This window comes from Psittacula echo, assembly GCF_963264785.1.
Source record: "Psittacula echo genome assembly, chromosome: 1".
NCBI classification, from domain to species: domain Eukaryota; kingdom Metazoa; phylum Chordata; class Aves; order Psittaciformes; family Psittacidae; genus Psittacula; species Psittacula echo.
Genome location: NC_137735.1, coordinates 153,824,872 through 153,851,168, shown reverse-complemented (window position 1 = coordinate 153,851,168; position 26,297 = coordinate 153,824,872). Strand labels below are relative to the sequence as shown.

The window sequence follows — 26,297 nt, the reverse complement described above, 5'->3', positions numbered from 1 at the left end:
CAACTCCCTGTTTCTTCAATCCGTTTTTCTGGTCTCATTTCCATTTCTTACCAATATTCAGGCTCCGTCCAGTTCCTCTTTGGGCACTCCTCCAGATATATTCCAGTTTTAGGAACCCTCTGCTTTTCCTCTGGGATCAATACATGTAAGTAGATCAGTATACTGCTGAGCTTGAGTGCTCGTGTAGCAAATCCCTTTTCATGACTACGTTTGCCCCCACAGCATTTCTGCATAGCGACAATTCTGCATTCCCTGTCTTGTGAAACTCTCTTAATTTGTATCTGGAGATGGAGATGAGGACAAGCTCTTGGCTATGAAATAGTTAACCACGTTGGATACATCAGTAGGGCTCTAACATGGGCTTTGAATCTTTCAGCATTCCCCCTCCAACTTCTGCTGGTTTCTGTCAATACTCACTGGGTTAGGGGGTTTTATATATGTGGGCTTCACATTTTCTGAAGTATTTATCAATGGTGAGTTCTTCAGTGCCTGGGTGCATCATCTGACTTATTTCAGGGTTTCCTTCCTGACCCATTGCCAAAAGGTCATGCCAAAGCATATGAATGAAGCCAGAGACATCTTTGTATCTATGATTCTATGATTGTAAAATCTTCACCCTGGATCCTGTTGAAAACCTGTTCCCTAATTGATTTTGAGATGGTGTTTGATCAGCTTATTATATGATCATGAATACAAGTTCTATGATATGGCCAACTGAAAGAAAAATAAAGAAAAAGACACAAAACGTGCAAATGAATACCAGGTTCAGTTTTTGTCCCCACTATAAAAAATGGATGGGACCAGAAAAGAGCCACAAACATGTTCCAAGGACTTGGAAGCCTGCTGTAAGAGGAAAGGCTGAGAACTGGGTTTGTTCAGCCTTGAGAAAAAAAGGCTCAGGGGAAACTTTATCACCTTATCAATGTCCCAGTATTTAAAGGGTGGCTACAAAGCAGACAGAAACTCCCTTTTTACAACGAGTTAACATGGAAAAGACAAAGGGTATGGCACAAGAGACCCCTGGCGAGATTCCAGTTGGACAGAAGAAGAAAATTTTTCACACGGAGACCAATCAGCCGTTGGGATAATCTCCTCAGGGAAGTGGTGGTTTCCCCTACACAAGACACTTTTAATACAGCATGGTGGGACATCTAGTCTGGTCATGGTTTGCCTAGAAAGGTTGGACCAGATGATCCTTGATGTCTTTTCCAGCCTGATATTCTATGATTGAATGATTAGTATGCTTTTTCCAGCTTCCTCTTTTTAATCACTCAGGATGCTATTAGAAGTACGTCAATGTGTCCGCTTACAGAGTGCGATTTTGACAACGGTCGCTGCCTCTCTCTGCCCAAAGATCAGCAAGTGTCGCCTACCCACCCGAACAGCTCCAGCTGGAAGGTGATAACGATGTCCGGCCTAAGGAAACGCACTGCTGCCTGTCCGGACCCCCAGAGCACCTTCCTGCGGGCCTGCCGGCGGACAGGACCAGTGCGGGGCTGGGAGCGGGGGGATGCCCTGGGAGCCCATAGGCAGCGCGCCGGGATGAGGGCGGGCGAATGTGCTGGGAAGGTGCCGGCGGCCGCCCCGCCCGCTCCCCGCCGCCGCCCCGCCTCCGGGGCAGGGAGGGCTCGGGGCGGGCTTGGCTCCCGGCGGCGAGAGAGCGGGAGCGGGGGGTAGCAACGCCGGCAACATGAATGCGGAGAACCAAGATGTGCTGCTGGATCTGGAGGGGGAGGAGGAGGAGGGGGAGGAGGAAGATGATGATGATGGAGAGACCGGTGAGTAGGGGGCTGGCACGGAGAGGGTCCCGGGCGGCTGCAGCTTGGGGAAGTCGCCTGTGGAGCCGGTGTCGCGGTGGGGAGGGCACATGCCCGGGGTCGGGGAGGGGTGGCGGGAAGGGTGCTGGCAGCGCAGCTCACCTCCTTCCGCTACAACTTCTGGTGATGTTCGGTGCAAAATGCGTGATCTCTTTGTCTGTGCGGGCGGTGTGTGCCAGGTGCGGCTTCCCCGTGGAGCGGCGTCTCCGAGCTCTCGCTTCCGCAACATCAGCGCTGCCCGGCTGGCAGGGAAGCTCCCAAAACTTTACCTTCACCTTTCCCTCTCCCGGGAGAAAATAGCTCGAGTCGGCACAGAAGCAGCGCTTGGTAGTAGTGGCGATGCTGGAGACCTTGTGATCTCTCAGCACTGGCACAGCCTGTGCCAGGGTGCCTTGGATCTTTGGGAAGTGCCAGGAATGCCAGGGCGCCCCGGGCAGCATCCCTGGGCCAATGCTTGTGGCTGGCATCAGCTGCTTCTCCCCGTCTTGCCGCGCTGGCGTGCCCCAGCCTGACAGCCAAGCAAAGGAGGGGAAATGAAACCACCCCCCTCCAGAAAAACATAACATAAATTGGCAAAGCATAGGAAGATGGTAGTTTTGCTGGAAAAATACACATATTGTGTCTGCCAGAAATGCAGACAGTGAAATGACCAGAGCATTTTAAATACAAAGAGAGTATGTTAGTCTAGTCCCAGCAGCGGGACAATGACATTTGTATTTACGGTGGGAATTAATTCTACTAAAGTATTTCCAGAAAACAGCTCAAAAGGAGTTGGTTCTCAGCTGGTTCAGACTGAAGGGTTCTATTCATTTCACTAAAGAGAAACAGATTTGCTTCAGTTCAGAAGCTGTTTTCAGCTGCAGTACCCAAGATATTATTTCTGAAGTCTATTATTTCCACTTAACTTGTTAAAATGGATTTAACAAACAAGAAACACAGGCAAATGTCAATTAGACAACCAAGTAGAAGATCGATTTGTATATATAGATTTTATCAAATAAAAAGGTTCTTGCTCATTATTGTTCATGAGGATCATGAATGTTTTTACTGAGAAGTACAGAATTGGGGGGGTGGGTTGGTTTCTTTTAATATTGAGGCTGAATTTCTGCAATTTTTTAAATATTCCAGCAACATTAACTCTCTCTGATACTCCCGTTGCTTCTAATTAATAACCTTTAATAATGGCCAGCATAGTTTGACTCACTTATTCTGTCAGCCCACTCCAAAAGTGTATAAAGTTTGAGCCTCACCCAATGCTTGTGGAAATCAGGGAATGTCTTTCCTCCAACATTACTAGCCTTTGTTTCAGATGCTGTGGGAGTATCCCTTGCTTTACAGTAATAGTCCAAAGAGAAATTCAGTTTTCCGTACGAAGTGAGGCAGAGGAGTTGACTCCACTCCATGAATTAAAGGGAGGTTCAGCACTGCAATGTAACAATCAACACATGCCTTTTTCTTTCCATTCTTCACCCCAGAGAACAACTAAATTGTTTCTTACTCACGACTCTATCAAATCCGTGGTTAGTTCAGCTCCCAGAGCCAGCAAATCATGAGCTGCACGTTGTGCTTGCAAGATACTGCAATGTGGAACAACTCATGCTATGTGGCAAAACTGACTAAAAAATGAGTAGTGATGATTTCACAAGTTCTTATGCAAAGCCTGTTGGTGCGCAGTGCCCAGCTCTATCGCATTTGCTATTCTGCCTTGCAAAATGCATGTGTAAGAGTCTTGAGAGCTTTACGTTAGGTGTAATTACAGGAGAGCTCTTTTATTAGTCAGAGAAACTTGTCAATCATCCTTTTACTCCCAGTTTTATTGTACCACTTGCATATTTTTCCCAAGAAAGTCATCCCTGCTTTAGCAAGTAAGCAGGACTTCTGAACTCTTTCCAGTTCTATTCAAGATCAATCCTAAGTGTTTATAGCTCATCCGGAAAGCATTATTATGGCATATCAAAGTGTGCAGACATGGCTCTGGCTCACGCTGGCATACAGGTGGTTTTGGTTATCCATGCTGATGACTAGCGAGCCACTCAGGTCAGAAGCAGGCTTAGGCAGGAGTCAGGAGAAAGAGCTGGACTTGTGAGTCCCAATCCACAGGAAGGTACCACAGTTACCTGCCTGCCATACCTAGCTTTGAAATGGTTTGTTTCGGTCAGACTTGTGCTTAAGGAAGGAAGGTTTCTTCTAAGGTCAGGCTTTTTGGACAAGTTGAAACCTTTTTTTTCCCACTGCTTAAACAAGATGGTCAACTTTTTTTTTGGATTCAGGCTGTTCTCAAGAGGATTGTTACCTTAGTGGCATCAATATGTTCCTGAGATATCTTGTTACCAGGCAGGAATGGTGGGAAGGACATTGACCTGTGGTTGCCGCAGCATTTAAAATTCTCCAAACCCATTATTTTCTGCCTAGAAACTGTCAGACTGTAAAGTTTTTCTTTCCCTGGTGCCAAACCTCATACCATATCTAAATTAGTTTGCTTGTGTTTTGGGATTTACAGAGTGTGAGTGTGCTTTCCAGAAAAATTAACTTCTGCAGACAGTATCGAGAGGCATCCATTCTGGTGAACCATTCCACATGAAATACTTTTCTCTTTGTTGGGATATCTTTGCATCTTGCTCACTTTTTTGTCTAGGTTTTGCTCAAATATATCTTCTAGGTGTTCCTTCAGCCTTGAGTGGTCACCATATCTCCATTTTTCGACACTGCTGCAGTAATCATCAAGCCATGCTTTATAAGTGACCAAGAAATGGATGTTTGTGTTAACCTTTTTGATGTAACAGAGTGCAGATACTGTTCTGACGAGGATTCCAGCTCTTCTTTCTGAAGAGGATTTCATGCTGTTGTTCAGCACATGTTCTTACCAGTTACAGTAAAAATGTCCAACACTACTGGCTTATTCAAGCAACATTATTTTGGAGCTGCAGCCTAAAATAACCACTTTTATGCAGCTCACTGTACAAATGGAACCCTGTCCTAAGGGGTGATGTAATCCAAATGGTGCAGAGCAGGCCCAGCTACCCTTCACCTCATTACTTTTGCTCACTGTTCTGTTCTCTGCTTGTTTCCTCATGGCATGTACTGAATTTTACCATATTGCCTGCCTAGAGCTTTTATTTTTTCATATTAAGTAGCTTTGTTAATTTGACTTGCCTCTCATATGACCCTACAAATATTATTGATATTATATATGGTACTCTAATATGAATGGCAGGTATACCAACTGTGTTCTACACATTACTCCAGTGTTTGCCTTCATGATGCTGAGAAATGGTCAGCTGTCTATGGAAGTCTTCTAAGGTCAATGAAAAGCCTTAACAGATTCCTAGGTTGAAAAATGTGGCTTTGTTCTGCGATTTATTAACCGCAATTAACTGAAAGTTAGCTTGTGCACTGTAATGTGTAAGAAATAGTCAACTGTAGTTAACAGTAAAAGTGATCTACTCAGCAGTAGGTGCAGGGATCAGATCTGATCGTTTTATAACATACAAGGCTTTATAAGCAGATTCTTTAAAAAACAGTGGTTCTGTTTCTGAAAGAACAATATCTTGCTTTCCAATCTGCTTACAGTAATGACTAAGACTGTCCCAGTCCACTCTTATCACAGCTGGTTGTCTTTTCGTTTCCTTTTCTGTCTTGTAATCAACCTAAAAATGATTGGCCGCATTTCAGTCACGCGCTGCCCTGAAGCAGATGGATGGGGATGGCTATGTCTGAGAGGCTGAGAACCAAGAATTTCTGCTACTGATTCTGTGCTCTGCTTTCAACGTTGTTCTTGACTCTGTGTAGGAGACAAGGAACAGGAGCAAGCAGGAATGCAGACACACGGTCTCATTTATTCTGATTTGCTATTGAGGCAACAAGAGACTTTTCATGGTGTACTGGCACTTGTACAGGTTCAGGAAACACTGGCCTGTAATACTGGTCAAAATTTAAACTGCCTTTCATGCCTTCGTGTCCTTCCTCTTATATCTGTTATCCTGATGGTTTACCCACATTACTTCCTCTCTTCTTGCTTTCGTATTTTTATATTCAGCCTTTCCACCCACTTTCATCAAATCCAAGCCACGCAGGAGTAACAACCTTGTCACCAAGTGTGGTTGCATTTGAACAGTGCACTGATGGTACCACACACTTTTTCATTCTGATTTAATGATCTTTTTTCTTCAAATCTACTAAAACATAAATAGTGGGAGTATAAATATTTAACTACAATACAATTACAGCTTTGCAGCCATTTATAATCATAAACTCTGGAGGAGATCAGAGTATTTAAAGAATCAGGCAGGAATTTATGAAACCGATGAGGTTCACGAATTTACCATATTTTCCTTTTTTTTGAAGTTTTTTCTACCATAACAGAATTCCCAGTTGTCCACTAAAAACTTCCTGTACTTTGAAAGTACATTTTTTTACATATCTTTGCTCCTCTCTTTTGGATTTAGCTATCCTGAGCATGAGTGCAGTTTACAGATAAGTCTGCAATCTGGAGGAGGACGACTTGTTGTCTGCCATTATATCAACTTGCACAACTTCAATAGTATTAGTTCTGCCTTTTTTCCTGGTTATTAAGTCATTAATTTGATGCTAGATACTTATCACAGGTCATTCCGTAAATTCCTCCGTTTATACAATCCCACAAGTTCTTTCAAAAGGAAAAACAACATACACGCATTTATGCTCAACATCTTAGATTTTCTAAATCACTTTCCAAGCATTTATCATTTGTAAAAAGGAATCTTATTAAAATTGATGCGTAGGAAACAGCCAAGCTTTTGTGACGTGGTGCAGAACACCATGCAGAGGTTCTGTAATGCTACAGTTATTGAAAGTAATGCAATAAAAAGCTCACAAAAAATGGGCTCGTATCAGCTGATTTGCAAATAATGCAATATGTCGAATTGCAGACAGAGGGCTTGAATTTCAGGAGACCAGAGACATGGAAGGGGTGATGTACACATGCCGTAACAGACACTGTATTTCCACTCGAATGGATCTTTCAAAAGTAATTAGGGAAGGATAATGAATAAGATCTGTTTCTGCATGCATGGAAAATTCACTGAAGTTGTTATCATTTAAACCACCTCATCTTAGTATTTCTTCATACCTGCCGTTTTCTAGGAAACGATGGGTTGCATGCTGTGGCATTAAGGTCTAGTTTGCCACTAGGTATGCGGCAAACCCCAAGGGGGAACTGATAATAAACCAGACGTTTTAGTGAAAAAAAGGGAAACAAACGCAAGGGTGCTTTTGTATGAGAGCAATTACTTCTCATAAATTAAATAGTCTTTATAATGCCTTCTGGCTTAACCCTTATAAAGTACAATGGATTTTGTCTTTTATTGTGGTTGTTTGGGTTTTTTTTAGTTTGAGATAATACATTCTTGTATCACCCTAAAAAAGTCAAATAAAGAAGCATTAGCCTAAGTTTGGGATTAACTGGGCTAGGTCAGGTAAAAGGTTGCTCATTTTAGAGCACAAAATAAGACAACTAAATATCCTGTGCTTAACATGAGGTCTTTAAAAATGGTGTTGCAGACCTTAAGCATATACAGCTGCTGCAGTTGTATGTTTAACAAGATACTGTATTTAACAGGGTGTGAATGTCAAGGAGGAGGCGCTGAGGAATGGTGCCAGGGGTTGGATTATGTATTGTTCTTACATTCAGGAACAAAGGAGCGGACTGAGATATTATGTAAGTGCTGAGCTCTGTATGCTAATGAATAGAAAAAATCACCTTGCTTTTGCTGGATTGTCACTGTTGCTACTGGGCATCACTCTGGCATGGTCCTTTCTAATAGTCTGCAGTATTGCTCTGCAGAATACGTATGTTATTAAGCTGATATTTGATTGATATTTTTAACATAAAAATTAAACAATATTCACCAAGGCACAGCCTAATACCACTTCTAACTTTTTAGGGTGTTTTGATGCATATCCAGGCTCACTGTGAATGCAGGTGGAACACTTTCCCCACTGAAGGGTGAGTACGTGTGTTCACCTGCTGCCCTAGCCTCAGTGAGGGCTTGCTAGGATTTTGTTAGGGTTCAGGTCTGATGAACCTGGGAGTTGAAAGATATAGGCAGTAACGTCACAAACATGTCAAGCCATCACAAATTGGCTTGGCTACCAAAAGAAGTATTCCCCCTACAACCACCAGCTCAAGTCTTCATGGCATTTTGGCCTTTTTTTTTTTTCATTGGGTTATGCCAGTGGCAGCATGGTAGGAATGCAAAGCTGTAAAGAAGAACACTGTATGCTTTATCTTCTTATTGCCAGTGTTGGTGGGAAATGAAAAGTAGCAGTCAGGCAAATTGTCAGCAAACAATAGATTTTGTGTGATAGTCAGCCTAAGGATACAAACATCTGAGCACAGAATCCTTTGTCTTCTCCACCCCTCACACTTTAGTCAGGCATCCCACATCTCTCTGAAGGCTCTGTGACACGAGGAGTGTCTTGGGTGCTTCCTGAGGAATTAATGGGCATCTGAAAGATATTTTTGCTTGATTCAATGACATTTTCTCTAATTGTTCTCACTTATCCCAAACTCAAGCATTTGATTATAACGGTAGACATACAGACACGATTCCTTGCATGGATTTCAAAAGTGAGATTCTGAAGCATTAGTAGAACTAAATAAGAAAAAAGAAGTCCTCACCTCAAGATGGCCCAATTTCATCTTTGAGCAGTTCCCACTCCTCTGCAGGATTCGGAATCACTCCCCAGTCTCATTATGTACACATGGGATACCTTCTCCAAGGAAGTCAAGAGGTGTGCTCAGGCCCCACATTTGTGCATACATGGTTTCATACTCTGCCTACGGGAAGATAACTCACCTAACACAGTTGTTGGTTTATCAGGAATGGGCTGCTGAATGGCAAAGGGTAGGGAAAAGAGGAGACTTATTCATTAACATCAGGCAGCCCAGCACATGTTCTTCCATTGCGTGATACCATCATATACGACTATAGTCCCTTTTTCCCATTCCTATCCTGCATTCATATCAGAGCAGCTTTCCCTTCACAAGCCTTTCAGTTCCGAACCTTATTAATAGAGATGGTCCATCTTCTATGGAGCAATTGACCTGTTGAAAGGCATAATATTACTGAATGCAAAATAGGCAGAGTCTAGATTGTTTTTCTAATGGAAAGAACCATATGAATAAAATGTGTGTGTTATGTTTGTAAAAGGTTAAGATTCAGACCAGCATAGACCCCCGTAGCAGGAAGAGCCATGAAGATCAAAGGGTTTTGGAAAGAGCCCACATTTAAACATTTTTAATGATTACAGATTCACATTGGAAAATTAACAAAAATATATTAAAACACAAACTGAGTGAACTTTAAGCGGTGTAGTTAAAAGTCTGCTGCTGGAGCATAAACATCCTTTAATTGATGTGGTAGAAATTGTATTTTAGTTTCAAAATATTGTATGAAGGCTGAATAAGATTGAACCCTTCAATGTGGTGTTTACGTTAAATGATTTCCAACTAAGCCACTATTTATCAGTATTCTTTAGATACAACTGAAAGTCAAAGTTTTGTAGGAACAGCCACTAACAGCAGATTTTGCTTTGCTTTTGTAGTTTCCCTTCCTTTCAGTTTTTTGTTGATGGATTTCCCCTGGCCCCATTAATCTGGTTAGTCAGGTTCTCCAGCATTGTTTTAGATGAGGTTTATCATGAGACATTAAATATTTGCATAGGAAAGGGCTTACAGTGCAGTCATCAGAAAGAGCTGCTGCGCCAGGGTTTGGTAGGAAACAGCCACCACCTCTCTTCCGTTCACGTGCTGTTCGAGAGCAGTTGCTGCAGTAGGCTGCGTGTCTGGTAACTTGAGTGTTTATGGTGTGTTTCTGTCCTGTGGGCTTCTAGCTTGGGTTGATGTTTTGCTAAGGCATCTGCTTTTCACACTGCCTACAGGGAGATCTTGGTTCTTGCTCCACTGCTGCAGCACAGAGCTGCAACCTGGGCCTCAACCATTACTACTTTGGGAAATTACAGTCAAATGAGGGATCTTCACTGGGTAGGGAAGAGAATCTGGAATCAAGAGTGAGAGCAAGAAGCACCTGTGTTGACATGCACTGAGTCTACTGTGCTGTGGTAGTGCTAATGTCTTCTGATCAGGAGAATGGGATTAGAGGCTCTTCAGCAGGTGAGACTGTAGGTTCTTTCCTTTGTGGGAAGGATATTTAACCAGAAAGTACCATTTGCATTGCAGATCAAGGTGGAAAGTAAGGGGCACAATTATAAAATGTTGTCGGTGTAGCAGCCCTGCTAAGAAATGCTGGGAACTGATATTAGTAATCCAAGGACATGCTGCTGTGATCTGGCACAGTGAAGGAGCTGAAGAGCCACGTCCTGCCTGTGGAAATGCTGGGGTCTATTGCTGTCAGTGGAGGGAGCTTGAGATAAACACCAAAGACTAGAACTCAGATTAGTGGAGAGACTCCTGTTGCACAGACTAGAGACTTGACCGAAGGGTCTGGTAAAATAAGAAGTGTTGAAGAAATCAAAGAGCGAGAAGATGGCAGTAAAGGCAAAACATCCATTGAGAGGGGGGTACAGCCTAAGAAAGGAAGTAAGTTAAGGGAAAGAAGAAGAAATCTTGATGGTATTCATTCTGGTAAAGCAGACCAGTGCAGCTGTTCACCTATTTGTCTGGTCAGGAGCTCATAAGCAGTGGCATAAGGATTCTTCCAAGTCAGTTCATCAGGTAAATAAGCTGCAGCAAGGGACCAAGGTAATATAACTGTGGGTGCAGTGAATTAAAATAATTCATCTGTGGCATTTTCATGCATCTTTTTAATATATAGTAGAAATCACGATGTGTTCATAGGTAATTTATCCAGCAGGAAATAAAATACTATATTTATACCATTAATTATTTGCAAAACGTTTCCACTGCTCTAGCTTTGGCACTGCCACTAGAGATAATAACATTTAAAGAAACAAGGCCGAGATGATGATCCAGAGGGCTCTAGCATTGCTGGAGATTTTTATTAGGTTTTGTGCAATGTTAGTAAAATTATTAGTGTTCTCTTTCTATGTGTTTTTTTCCTTAAGTACTCTAATGGAGTTTTTATAGGCATTAATGAACAAGGATGAGATCAAGTAATGCACACTTTACCCTTGTGAGCAGTCCTATTGACTACAGTGGGAATCGCATTATTTTTTTGTAAATGCTATTCATAGTAGAGAATGCAGAACTAGTCCCTAATGTAGGAAATATCTCTATTAAATCTTCCATCATCTCTGTATAGACTGATTTATTCTAGGAAAAATAATTAAATCCATTTAATTATTCTGCTGTCTATAAAAGACAAGAAGGAATTTGCACAAAAGCACAGTTTAATCTACAACCTTATGGCGGTGCTTAAGACAAATCGCCCAGCAAAAACTTAACAGTATAATATATTATTTATTAAAAAAAGAAGAAAAACTCAATATGGCCTGAAGAATAAATAAGTCAATGTTGGATTTAAAGTTCTCTTTTTTTTAACTCATCCCTTGCTGATGATAAAGTGGAGAGAGAGGAAGCTTTAAGGGCAATGCAGTCCCACGAAGTAGAGCTCCAGATGTTTGTGTTAGTTTATTGGCATTTGCAAGAACAGCAAAGCTGTCTTTTAGACCTCTTATGCACAGGAGGAGGTGGTTTTAGTTAAAAGTTGGTTATTAAGCTGCAGCTGTGAGAAGAAAAATCTGAAGTGTCCTTCAATTGCTAAAACTACAAAGTATTTCCTGATTAGGAAACAAACCTATAGTTTATTCCTAAACTCTGGGTCCAGCACTGGGAGTGTTTAAAGACACGAGCCTTTGCACGCACACACACAAAGTAGCTCAAAAATACCTGTAGGTTTTGACTTTAAACTCGGTATTTTCACAGTCAAAGTAATTAAAAGTATCTTTTTGGGACCCTCCTGTAAGCACAGTGTACAACAGCTGAGTGTAGGAAATACTTTAAAGCAAACGTGCTGAGAAAACTCATTACAGAAATTCAAATAAATCTCCTTTGAGACACGTAAATTTAATAGCAATGGGTATAATTTTATAAACATATTTCAAACTTAAGATTTCTAATTAGATAGCTCATTGATCCATAGGCACTGAAGTCTAACCAAACAGCGATCTGCAATTACAATTTGGTTAATCATTTCAATTCCCAATAAAAAGGCTCCACAGCTGCCTGGAGGCTTGGCATAGGTGAGGAAAACCATGGGATCAGCTTAGCTGCTAAAAAAGCTGTGTTTGTAGCTGGGGGCCACTGCTGCGCATGGGCTGACATCCTGTAAATCACAGTTATGGCACGGTATACTCCCTCCCATGGAACTCGGCAGTGATTCTGACGGTATGTTTGGGGTTGATCTTGGTAAGTCTCATAGCAAAAGCAGAAGTGGCTTGTTTTCTTTGTGTTTCCTGCCTGAGGGCAGCTGATTTGGGTTAGTTGTTCTGGGTTTAAAAAGAAACAAAGAACAACAACAACAAAACCCTCACATTATTTTAAGCAATGAAGAAAACTCTTTCAGATTCAACAAGGTACTCAGGGACTGGCAGGAGACTGGGTCACATTGCACAGGCAATGATGTTCTTCAGCGCTGGAGGGTATAAAAACGGCTTATAAAAACACTTTACTCTTGACCAGAGGGTTAATTCTATAGCCCCCACCAAAGCGTTAGGTCACACTCCTGTAGAAAATCAGCTTTCAGAGATATGCATGTTTATTTGGCCAGGTTGTGGGCATGCATGTGATCTAAGAAGGGAAGGTAGAGTGCTCACACAAAAATGCTAAAGAACTTGGGCTGGTTTTATCATTTGTACTTCTTAAAATATCAGCAATACTGTGTTTTAATGGAGCTGATTTGAGGCAGATCTCACTAACAGCTCCTCTGAAATTTCTCAGGGAAAGAAAACACATAAAACCAATGACATTTATGCTGTTTGGACCCACGTAGAATAGTGCTGCTAACAGCTGTTACATTGCCACAATTTCACATACTCCTCTCGTCCTACGGTAGGAATCCTGGTTTTTACAGGATTACCTGCATCTGGCTCCTTTAGTCCTCACATAACAGCATAAACCTCTGAGGTAGCAGGCTGCTGTCCACCTCTGCGCACCAGTCTGTGTAGGGACATATTACAAGCCAAACATGACACAAACATGAGAACAATCCTTTTGAGTTGAGCAGAACCATCAGCATCCATGAAGTTATTTAAGTGTGTAAATGTTGAAGCCTCGGCTCCCAGGGACTGTGTATTGCTGTTCAGAGGGGTTTTCTTTTCAGTGTTGGTTTTTTTCCCAGTGGTGTATTTTCCAAAGCTATTCATAATGGGAGCATAAATATCTTGTCTGAACAACAGTACTCTTTATCAGTTGTGGTCACTGTATCCTTCTTGCCTTTCTTTTTGCTTGTTCCTTCTGAATGGAGGAGAGTTTAATTAAATGTTTGGGGGATAGATGATTAGCCATCAGAGGGGTTTCTGCATCTCTCACTGCATACAGTTCACTGAACAAACCCACTGACCATTCATCTCAACAGGATGTTCCTAAGGAACACTTTGCACTCAAAAATAAACTCCAGAGATTCCTGTTTGCTTTCAGTATGAGTCTTTCCATTATTTTTTGAGTCCTTCACTATTTTCTTCATGGTTTTATTGTGTCATCTTTAGGGTCAGTGATTCTCTTGGCCTTCAGGGTTCATAGTTTGACTTCATACGAGCAATCTGCCTCATGCAGAAGAAAACTGTCAGAAGTGACATAAGGTACTCCAGACTGCACTGCCAAAGTGCCAGCCAGCAGGAAACAGGGACAGAGGAATCATTTGGTGATTTAACTTTTCTGTATTGCTCCACTTTGCAGATACTAAACTAAACCAAAGTCTGTGGCTACAGGAAAGGTGACCACTGAAATCCTAGCTGTGCAAGTTCAGCATGAACATATAGCCCTGTGTGCAGAGAGGGACTCATACAGCAAGTACTTACAGCCTTCAAGGTTTTTGTCCATGTAGAATGCAGGTAAAAAATATGACAATAAGTAAGATTAAAAAGCTTTTCTTCTACATGATCAGGCAGCTTTCTAACTGTGCTAATGTAGGGAACTGATGTCTACAGAAGTGAGAAAATGTGTATACTTTCAAGGAGGTCAAAATATTGAATTGTACTTGTTTCTTGGGATCAGCGCTGCCCTTTTTGTCTCTGAAAGTGTATGACCAGAATTTCCCCCTTTTTTTTTAACTGAATATTTTTGCTTCATTTCATAATACAAGGGAAATGAAAGTGCCAATGCTCTCCTAAATGTGGGGTTTTCCATATCTGTGGATCCTTGTCTAATATGTCCCCTTGATATATGGGACAATAAGAAGTCCGGCAACGCAAATCTCAGCTAAAGGTTTCAGTCTCAACTGTATGTCCCTGCTTTTTAGAATGTACATTGCTGTTGAAATCAGTGGAGATGTTTTGCATTATTCATTCTAGGCATAAAAATGTGGCTTGGAATTTAGCTGTCCCACCTCAAATATTCCTCAAGTGTGTGATAGATTTTTTTTTTCATTAAAGACTAGGCCATGCCTCTTGCAGAGAGCTCAGAGGTGTTTTTCCAGAGCCACCAGAGATACCCTGCGTGGGACTGCCCCTCTCAGTCCCTTCAGTGTGTATTGCAGAGTGGCTGACACAGCTAATACTGTCACCTCCTTGCTGTCACTTTTGATGTTTGCTATTCCTGAAGCCTCCTCCTTCTCTGTCCCACCTCCTCCATGTGAAGAGAGAGCAGCATGTAATGTTTTCACTGTTCCAGCAGAAGATACCGGGAATGATTTCTGTGCTGCAACATCTCCATCACCCTGTTACTCTAAAGACTTTCAAGAAAACCAGTAACCAGTTAGAAGGGCCGAGTGCTGATTCTTTCCAAAGTGGAGTTTGCGTTTAAACTTAGAGCTGTAAATATAATGCCACTGTGAGTTTTGGTTTATAAATACTGTTAGACCTAAAAAACCCACAACCTAGTACAGAGGAAGTGGATATTGGTTTGTCCTTGGATTCTTCTGTTTCTGTATGTTTGCTTGCAGCGTTTGTTTCACAGCTTGTGTAGTTTTTCAGTAAGTTATAAATGAGTATGGTCCATACGTCACATTATTGATTTGTGAAGTCTGTACTTTGGATAAAGAGAAAATTGTCTTGATGGATTTACTGGATCTTAATTTGTTGTCTGTTTGAAGAAGTCTCCTTGATATTATTCTATTGGTCTGTAATCCAGTAAAATCTTTGGAATTGAGGAGATTATTTGGTTTCAACCAGAAGCTGGAGAGGAAACACAAGATAGTAGGCAAAATCCTCTGGCTTGTGTTTCAGTGATCAAACTGCATGACCTTGTTGGTAAATTATTGCCTTACAGTCTATGAGCAGGTGTCGTGGTTTAAGCCCAGGCCGTAAATCAGAACCACGCAGTCTACTTCCCCCCCCACCTTTCTTCCCTCCGCTCCTGGAGGGATGGGGAGGAGAATTGAAAGAATGTAACTCCCACAGGTTGAGATAAGAACAGTTTAATAACTAAGGTATAACACAAATCACTACTGCTACCACCAATAATAATAATGATAAGGGAAATATCAAGGGAAGAGAATACAACCGCTCACCGACCGGTACCTCACCCCCACCCCGCAGTGTTCCAGCCCTTCCGGGCGACTCTCTGTTCTACATCCTGGGCATGACGTGCTGTGGTATGGAATACCTCTTTGGCTAGTTTGGGTCAGGTGTCCTGTCTCTGCTTCCTCCCGGCTTCCCCTCCTCCCTGGCAGAGCATGAGACTCACAAAGACCTTGGTCAGGGTAAACATTCTGACCAGCAACTGAAAACATCGGTTTTATCAGTACTATTCCCAGGCCGAAAGTCAAAACCACAGCGCTGCACCAGCTACTAAGAAGGAGAAAAGACGACTGCTACTGCTGAACCAGGACAGCAGGATTCACACATTTGAAAAGATCATTTTTGTTCCTCTCACCACAAAACCCAGCCCATTACACTTGTGTTTTCCCTACTGTTTTAATGAGACATGTAAGTAATCTCACCCAAGAGGAAATAAAAAATAACCCTGTAGAGGCTGCTTTGATTTTTTATCTGAAAACTGATGTTTTATATCCTCTCACTTCCACAGTTCTGAAGAAGTGGATTAGAATCTCAGTGGAAATGAGTTTGTGATGAGGGGTAGGTCTCTCAGCACTGGTCGTACACTCATGAAGGTCTGTAATATTGTAAAAACTGAGCAAGCCCTATGTTTGTTCCTATGTTACTGCCATCTGGTATGTTCATAATGTCGTAAAACAGTTTAGCAGGACGATAGACACCAAAGTAAAATGTTTTTCTGTGCTTTCCTATGCAAAGCTTGCATCTCCTCCTTCAAGGGCTTCTCTAAGATTTCATGGAATTACACTGTGGAATAGGCGAGACAGGAGGAAAACAAGAGAATTTCTGTCTTTTTCCTCCTTATTATCTTACTGCTTGGTTTGTTACAGCTGAATTGTATATAAGATTCAAGCCAGTCATTTTTCATTAGAGTCATTAGTGTTCAGTCCTGACTTCTTTATTCTTCCTCCTGAGACAAGCTATCAAAATACCTATTTTCCACATTTTTATGCTACCTGCCAGTCAAAAGGAGACGTGTACTTTAAAATTCATCTGCGTTCTTTCCTGACAAGTTGTTAGACTGAATGTAGTCACTCTAGGATGGCTAAGTTTCTAGGAACGATTGTTAGAGAAATCTAGAAATGGCACTTTGCACAACACTATCGAGCTTAAATGGTGGTCTTAAGCTGCCTCCACTATTTCTATTCTGAAAGCACAATGATGCTGCATGACCACACTGAAATCTCAAGTACGACATTACCCAGGGAATGATCCTTCCTTATGTGTTGCTTATAAACACAAACCTTAAGGTGACATAATATCTAGATACCCAATACGTTATTAACATCATTGCGCATCACGTGCTCAAAAGGCTCACACTGTCCCATGGGCAGCACTGTTGATATTTCTCAGGTATCTGGGGTGTCTGACTCGAAGTGTGTAGTAATGTGTAATGTATCTGAGAAGTTTTCTAATGTGCCACTTCATGGAGTGGAGGTGAATGACAGCTTACTGCTCCTCACTCTTCCCAGTGCTAAGAAGTGTAAGAAACAGTTAAAGGTTCAAAAGCTGTAGAGAGCAATTTATTTATTAAAAGCCAGAAGATATCTAAACCAAAAATATCCTGCCTCTGTCTGTATGCAATGGGAGCTTCACTGCCTCTGTGCCTTCATCTTACACTTCAGGACATTGAATGGTGGTTTAGGCCCAGAGCACCATTTTTCTCCTTTGGTGATAGGCGAGATGATCCATAAGCACATTCTTATGGACTTGTGTGCCTTTGTTCTTCTTTGGCTGCACACATATGCTGTTTCCTAAACGTCACTGACCTTGTGAAAAACTGGTGAACAGCCTTACAGCCAAGAAGAAGTAAGCATGGACAGAGGCAAGCTATAGGCCAAAAACTCCATTATAACATAAATTAGAGGACTAGGAGCAGGTAGTGTATCCAAGGACAAAACCCAGGAGTTAGCGCTAAGCACTGCAGCTGAATGACCATAGGCAAGTGGTGTGTTGCCTTCTTATATCTGATAGAAAGGACAAGCCACCAGTCCAGCTCATAAGCCAGATGACAGACCATCCATTCCAGCAAGAGGCTGATTGCAGTAAAAGGTGCAGTCTGATGGTGGCATTACCTTGAAAAGCTAATAGCATTACCAACATTGCCTAAACTCTAGGCTTACTCTGAGTAAATATGAAAGGCCTGATCTGTGCATTCATGTCACCTAAAGCTGAGGGCTCTTTACCGGTAACTTAAATGACCAGGACCTTCAGCACAGCTTCCTCTTTCCCAGGGAATCCACTGCATTTTGCCATCCTTATCTTGCAAGAGGACTGTAATGACTGTTGCGATCTCACCTCCTTCTACTTCCAGGTTCTCAAAGTCCATGGAAAAATGTGTGTATTCACTCTGGGGTTTGTTTTTATTGCCTTCACATTTTCCAAATGTGTTTTGGTATAAATGTCTTGAGCTGGAATTTTCACATGCATCTGTTTTGTGCCATTACTTGTATAGTGGACTTTTCAATACCAGGCAGAGAACATATTCTTATTTCCCACTAGGCTGCCCACATTACTGTTGCTAGAAAGCTGCGTGCACACATGCAACCTTCTTGTTAATGCCTCTTTTCCCAGAAGGTAATTTAGAAACCTCTATGTCTTCAAACCCACAGCTGTTTGCCATGAAGCTGTCAGACGTTGCCCATCTGTAGTTGCTGGACATTGTGAATTGAATTGTCAGCAGAAACCAGAACTTTTTACTCATAGCGAATGTAATAAGCTAAAACACACTGGAGGTTTTTTCCATCACGGTACTGAATTTGCACTAATTGCATTATTCTGAACTGACTTTTTAAACTTAATAAATTTGATATGCGAGTTGCTAAGGAAAAGTGTCCACAGTTATTATGATTACTTTTCTTACAGTGCATTTTGAAATTACCCAGCAGCAGGGCAGAGGGCTCCTACACATGGACCACTAATCAAATTGTCTGATTAGGTGAAATTCTAGACTTTCAGCAAAGTTTTCTCATGCCAAATTGCAGTAATAATTGTTCCATCACTTCTCCTCAAGGGAATCTCTCAAATGCTTCAGATATAATTTAATTTCTAAACTGACTGTATAATTAAATAATACAGTATAGCCAGCGGTAATCTTTCTCTATATTTATATGTAAATATTACCGGCAAACAGGAGCCATAGCATCCCTAATTGGCTGTGGCTAATTATATATTATGTCTAAAAAATGTGAACATTAAGGTTAGAAAGTCAAAGCACTTAGAAGTTGGGCAATGTCAGCATTAACGTTGCCCAGGCAGCTTCAATTTTCCTGCCATTTGTTTGCATGCATGTTACAGTTTCTAATTACACAATCACTGTTCTTTTTTCCCTCTTAAGTCCATTGCCTTATTCAGTAAACTGGTAGTAATTGCATATTTCTTTTTATCTATCTCCCTTATTAACAGCATGGCTCCAAGCCTTGTTTAACTCAAATTATCCAAGCCTTGCACAGCATATATTTTTATTACTTTCCTCTTCTGTGTTTCTATGGTGCTTTTACTACTGAGCACTATATCCAACAGGGACGAGAGTGTCAGGTTGCCTAACTCCCTCTTTAGGGAGAGCTGGAGTTTCAGGAATCCAGACTCCAGTGACAGGAATGCAGGCTGCTGAAGTGATAAGATGTGAAGAATGTAAAACACTTCTGAACGGGCTGTGCAAAGATAAGATGCTGAACAGACTCCCACAGGCAGGCCTCCCTAGAACACATCTACCGCACAGCCCCTAGAAAATAATTCATTTTCAATCACTTTTGTAAAATCAGCTCTTAACACCATTCTGGGTTTCTGGTTGATGAACTCTCCGTGTTTCATATAAAGTTGTCAAAAAAATGCTCACGAATTACAAAATCTTTGGGATTGATTTTTCCAAAATGAGAGTATTTCCCAATCTGGCTGTTCCAAGTATCACACCATACTTCTCCAGCTAACTTAGTGACAGATGCCCAGTTTTGCTGTAAAAGTGCTAAGCTTCCCAGCTGTAACAAACACTCTGTGCAGTTAGCTTGAAAACTCAGCCATGGAAAGCTGGCCAAAACGTCGCTCAAGTAGCTTGCTCAGCATCACGTGTATTGGATCCCAAGCTGGGGCATAGGCCACTTCTCCAAGGCTGCACACAAATTCTTCGAGAATCAGATAATTTTTCTTCATTTCAGTCTTCCTACAGTCTCTATATCTTATGCATCTTTTGCAAACACAAGATAAAGGTCTAGACAGACAAGTTCTCTCCCCTGGCCAAACCTGGAGTCATCCTCATCACAGCCCTGTCTTGTATACAAAAGGAGACAGGGTCCTGAAGAAAAAAGAATAACAGTTTGGGCTTTAGAATGAAAAATTACTTCCTTTGTTAAAATCCACCAGCATCCACCACCACTTGACGCCAGATCAAGTGGTATCACTGTGTATCTTTCACCTTTTATGTAGTGGGAATCACTTCTGAATGGAAAGACCAGGATCTAATCCCTTCCTTTGTCTTCTTAAAAACAAGCATTGGTGATGACAGTCAGTCTTGAACGAGGACTATTCCAGTGTTTGTGAGTTTGAGTTTGGAGTCTTACTGGTCTGATCACTTGCCAGCTAAGATAGTAAAAACCCTTGTGTTCTGCTGAATAATGACATTGCTGAGGACATCAGAGGGGCTACACTCAGCCTAGTCCTTGGTGACCCCCAAGGGAAATGCCCGCAGTGTTTGGCAGTGAGGCAGGAAGCTCCTGTTAACCAGCAGCTGTGGTTTGGGTATGTACTTCTGGACCTGAATGTTCTGGTTACTCCCAAATCCTGTTTTAGGTGCCTATATCCCTTCTTTAATTCCATAGACAGATACTCATTTCAGTAATTACGAAGCTCAGTGCATGCTTACTCTGATTTCTGATTTGTTGTTGAAATTTCTTATCTACTAGAAAATAACTATTTACTCTGAACTTGCATTTATATACATGTATATAAAGTTAATTAACCATAGAGAAAAGCAATGTGCAAACATGTTTATTAGTTGCCTTAAATACGCTGTCTACTTAAGAAGAAAGTGTTTTTATAAACCATTATGCATTTAAAATATTTTATTAAGCAAGGGAAACAGTAACAGTAATTTATTAAATTGATGGATCAATTAATTAATTGATGGATTTGTCCTGGTCACTAAGGGCCATACACCGTGTTTGATATAATTTGGCATTAAAACTGTCAGTCTGCTCAGACACTTTTGTATACCTCAGCAGGAATCTGTCTGTAACTTTATATGCCTAACACCTTCTGCAAATCTGCCCTAATGCCCTTTGGGTTTTCAGAAATAGTGGCTCTCATCCTCTGACACCTGGTTATTTATTTACTGCTAGCACAAAACAGCTGCCTCTTCGCCTTGATCCCTTTTTCATACTTAGATTATTCTAAGTAAAGAAAATTTTGTTTCAGAACATAGTCACGAAACTAAAAATCAAAGTTCTCAGTAAGCTGGTGCTGGATTCAGTGACCCAGCAGATCCCGTATGTCTTATGTTCACATTAATGTGACCGAGGTAGTTATTTTTCTTAATCCTAGAAACTAAGACCTTGCATTTTTGACAGCAGGAAGGACAGTGTTTACACTATTGTTAAAAAGGAAAGAAATAAAGTTTATATGTATGAGTGCCTCAGTTTGTAATGATGTGACATAGGTTGAATCAATCATGAGACAGGCTCATTTGGCAGCCAGTATTACAGCAGTTTTCTACCAGATGCCATATGTGGCTAAAACAAAGCAGCTCTTAAGTGAAAAATTAAAGACTCATTTGTTGCATCCTTTTAACATATGTAAATTGCTTAACAGATTATAAGGTGTATGTGGAGAAGAGAGTATGATTCAACCATATTCCAGCCTGAGATTAATGCCTTAAAAGATTATCTGTCTGAAGCCTTTCGACTTAATCAATTTATTTCATTATTTTTTAGTCTGACAAAGCTAGCTAGCTATTTGACATGTATGCATTCATTGTACAACCAAAAAGCATATCAAATATTGTTTAAAATTATAGCAGGTAGGTGTGTTAATACATTCTAAACTCAAAAATTGTTTCTATATTTATATGTATTGCCTACTGACAGATGAGAGCCAAAATAATTCTTTCTGACAGCCATTTCAGCCGAAGGTGGGTAAATTGTTTAGCTTCAGAAAAAGCATTTAGAATAGTCTAATTAGCAGCTGAGTTTCTGCAGTGATTTACAGTCAACTAGTGTCTGATGTGCAGACTGAATGCAGGCAGGTTGGTTCTGGCATGCATTGCAGCAGTGAAACACAGGAGCCAGGATTTGCATTTCAGCAGATTACTCTGAATTCACAGAATTGTAACTAAAATGTCATTAGCCCAGTGTTTGTTTTTGAAACTGAAGCTGGGGCTAGTCCAGGTCTCATTGAAATGATTTAGGATTTTTGCTACGGGTTTTGAGCAAGTGTCCCACTTTGAGCTCCGAACACGTAAGAACCATTTGACAGCTTGGGTACTGAACTCCTTAAACCTTCCAACTCAGTGCCTCTTAAATATTTAGGCACTGCTATCAGCGAAATAATTTCCATAAAGTCTTATTTCTTGCTCTATAACTGCATGCTAATTGCTTTATTGATTTTGGTGAGCTACCCCGACTCTGAGCTGGCTGTTTCAGGACATGGGGTGTTAGACTAGCAATACCCTGTGTTATATTTCCAACTGAATGTTTTCCTGTTTAGGGTTAGTCATGAAAGAGTATTTATTTTTGGAAGGCATACCACATGTTCCCAATCCTTTGTTTGGACAGCTGTGAGAGAAGATAACTTAATGGAAAGAATAGTCTTTCAAACATGAAAGAATCATCTTCCAAGACAGCCTTTGAGATGCAGCAGCGTCTATAGCTTCTTTTTGGGTATGCTTAGGCATCTGAAATTAAAATCGATGTTTTTCTTATTATGTGGCATAGATTAGGTTTGGGGTTGATAATACCTGCAGATCTGCTCTGTGTGAGCTCACAGAGAATTAAATTTATTGACAGCTTGGAAAGCCATTCTGGCATTACTAATTGTCATCAGTTTTCTCACGTACTGTAAGACTGCAACCGACCATAACAAGAGAAGACTTTCACACAGAAGGCAGCTGTACAGATCTCTTATTAACTATAAATAAGATCTTATGAAGTACAGTTTGTTATAAAAATAATTCAATTTCTCTTAAAATACATAACTTTTCAGAAAGTGAAGAATATGGGGTTTAGTAGCATATATTCTTCAAATAAAGTCTGCAGGTATGAAATAAAACTAATTTAAACACATTCCAATCAAATAACTGAACTTAAAAGAATGACTGCTACTAAATGTAAGCCAGTAGTATTTCGGTGGAATGAGGTGAAACCATTCATGATTTGTGATTGTAATGGCTGCCCTCATATGGAACTGAAGAAAAGAGTGTACCCAGGGGAAGAGCTAGTCTGGAACAGCAAGTCTGGAAAAGTAACTTCAACCCAGACAGGCCTTTACCCACCAAAAACATCCTGATAATGCTGTCTCCAGCTAGGAAGGAGCAAGATAAAAATGTTAGACCTGCATTTTGGAAGGATAACATAAGGCATTATTTTCTTAACGCCTTGTGTTTATTCATTTACTCTGTGAAATGAAAGCAGTTAGGTTAATATATCATCCTAGCTAACGCATATTTGGGGAGGGGGATGTTTGAAATTGTTCAGGTGATTAAGCAAAACTATGTTATATGTGGGTTCATATATAAGGATCAAAACCATCAAGGATATTTCACATTTAATACTGAGTTTTATATTTTTTTGGTTTTTAACAAAGGAAGTAGCTCAAGTAACCTAATGGCCTTGATTAATTCTGGTTTGGAGCTATGGAGCTCTTTCTTTGATTCACATATTTATAAAGTAAAATACATATTCTTGCTTTTTCAACTCCTAAATAGTTTCTTAGCTCTGACAGTATACAATAAACTGAGCATATAAAATAAGCTACAACAAAGAAATATTCTACACCAGCAAAAGAGATTGTGGCTGACAAAACCAGTATGTGAGTCCCAGCAGTTTCTGTTTCCAGAAAAATTCAAATGTGAAATAGTTTTAATTTACTTCAGATTTTATTGTGTTACTCACAACTTGAATAGTTTAAGTTTGACTGAAAAACAATTTGTTCTATGATCAGCCCTTAAAATAGGTCATGATCTGTTCTGACAGGCTTTTTTCAGTCATAACTATTAGATTAAATTTTGTTTATACAAAAATGTAATTTACATATTTTTGTTATTAATACATATTAATAACACATAATTAATATATTAATGCATAAAGCCTTATGTAAATTAACAGGAAGGAAAGCAGTTATTTTGTCTAGTCTAAATAGCGTATATGCAAAGTTTTCTTTGTTCATAGCGGCAGAGCTTGTAGTCATGTTTATAGCAATGTCTTAACTTCCTGGGTAAGTGTTAAGAGTTGGAAAAGCACAGTCTTTGCTCAGTAGGGAAACTGCTTTGTATTGTCAGTTCTCTGCCTTTTTGGTCTGCTAAGGCATTTAAAACAATATGGCATAAATCTGTCCCCCTCTTCCCCTACTTTTCTCCCCAAAAGCCAGGACAGAATCATATTTCAGTACCATAATATTATTTTTGGACCAAGAGACAGAGAGATGGATGTTCTTAAGGAAGCTGCCATCTACATAAAGTTGCTTTCAGGACAGCGGCTTTACTGCAGTCCCCAGGGATGTTCAGGGAGGGAAGGGATGCCATCCAGAGGGACCTCAACACGCTTGTGAGGTGGGCTGATGCCAGCCTTATGAAGTTTAACCATGACAAGTGCAAGATCCTACACCTGGGTCAGAGCAATCCCAGGCACTGCTACAGGTTGGGCAGAGAAGAGATTTAGAGCAGCCCTGCAGAGAAGGACTTGGGGGTGTTGGTTGATGAAAAAATGAACATGAGCCGGCTTCAGTGTGCGCTCGCAGCCCAGAAAGCCAACTGTATCCTGGGCTGCATCAAGAGGAGCGTGACCAGCAGGTCGAAGGAGGTGATCCTGCCCCTCTACTCTGCTCTCGTGAGACCTCACTTGGAGTATTGTGTGCAGTTCTGGTGTCCTCAACATAAAAAGGACATGGAAGTGTTGGAACAAGTCCAGAGGAGGGCCATGAGGATGATCAGGGGACTGGAGCACCTCCTGTATGAAGATAGGCTGAGAAAGCTGGGGCTGTTCAGCCTGGAGAAGAGAAGGCTGCGTGGAGACCTCAGAGCAGCCTTCCAGTATCTGAAGGGGGCCTACAAGGATGCTGGGGATGGACTCTTCATCAGGGACTGTAGTGACAGGACAAGGGGTAACAGTTTCAAACTTAAACAGAAGAAGTTTAGATTGGATCTAAGGAAGAAATTCTTTACTGTGAGGGTGGTGAGGCACTGGAATGGGTTGCCCAGGGAGGTTGTGAATGCTCCATCCTTGGCAGTGTTCAAGGCCAGGTTGGATGAGGCCTTGGGTGGCATGGTTTAGTGTGAGGTGTCCCTGCCCATGGCAGGGGAGTTGGAACTAGATGATCTTAAGGTCCTTTCCAACCCTAACTATTCTATGATTCTATGATTCTATGACTCTGGATATTTAGACTGATTCACCTGCTAATGATGCTCTCCCCTTGTTATTATTTCTACATTTTTAATACAGTGATTGCCATTTCTTCACATGAAACCCTGTCTTGGATATGTCAACACTCATCCTTTGTGAGAAGATGAATCCCTCTGAAATGCTAGCTTTATTCCAGACAGCAGTAATGTGTTCTTTTATGAAATAAGGTGAAAGTAATTTGACTTGATTAGATGATGGGCTTCAGAGTAGTTTTCATTCGTTCCAGGACTCAGCTCATATCCAGTATTTTACCTCATGCCTTCTCATGGCCTCTGAGACACTACCCCAGAGGTGGGGCTTTTTGCTTAGTTGCCTCTCAGGTGCTGTGCATGATGGCATCTTGAAACCCATCTTCTGCTAGCATGACTGCAGCCTGCTGAGATGGGGAGATAGTACCACAGTGTTGGTCTGTTTCCTGAGGACGTGTGTGATGCAAGATGAGCTGTACTTAGAAAGCAGTATCTGGGCAATGCCAGCCTGTCCTGGGTTCAGCAGTAGCAGTCATTTTTTCTCCTTCTTAGTATCTGGTGCAGCGCTGTGGTTTTGACTTTCGGCCTGGGAATAATACTGATAAAGCCGATGTTTTCAGTTGCTGGTCAGAATGTTTACCCTGACCAAGGACTTTGTGAGTCTCATGCTCTGCCAGGGAGGAGGGGAAGCCAGGAGGAAGCAGGGACAGGACACCTGATCCAAACTAGCCAAAGAGGTATTCCATACCACAGCGCGTCATGCCCAGGGATGTAACTGGGAGTTCCCCGGAAGGGCACATCCTCTTCTCTGCCGGGCTCTTTTCTGGCGGGCAGTATCGTATTCTCTTCCCTTGATATTTCCCTTATCATTATTATTACTGGTGGTAGCCGTAGTGGTTTGTGTTATACCTTAGTTACTGGACTGTTTTTATCTCAACCCGAGGGAGTTACATTCTTTTGATTCTCCTCCCCGTCCCTTTGGGGGGGGGGGAGAGAGTAGAAACTGCGTGGTTCTAATTTACGGCCTGGGCTTAAACCACGACACCGCCATCTTTGGATCTTCTTGTTTATCCCAGTAGATGGTGACAATCTGACTCCATCCTGTTCTCTGAGTCTCACCACATCAGAACAGATAGGCTTTACTAATGACTGTTTTTCTGTTCTAATGTGATAACAGGGCTGTCAGACAAACATTTCAGTAAATGTGTCGATTCAGATGAAAAATTGCATGTAAA

At 41.3% G+C, this 26,297-nt stretch overlaps 1 protein-coding gene across 1 annotated transcript in view; it reads left to right on the top strand.

Moving 5' to 3' along the window:
* Window positions 1-1,690: 1,690 nt before the first annotated feature.
* Window positions 1,691-26,297, top strand: part of ANO6 (anoctamin 6) — a gene marked incomplete at both ends in the record, with an annotated part of 75,758 nt that continues 51,151 nt past the window's right edge. Inside the window, one exon of the mRNA XM_080625910.1 lies at window positions 1,691-1,778. Within this exon, the coding sequence (XP_080482036.1) occupies window positions 1,691-1,778 (88 nt within the window). The remainder of the gene's footprint in view (window positions 1,779-26,297) is intronic.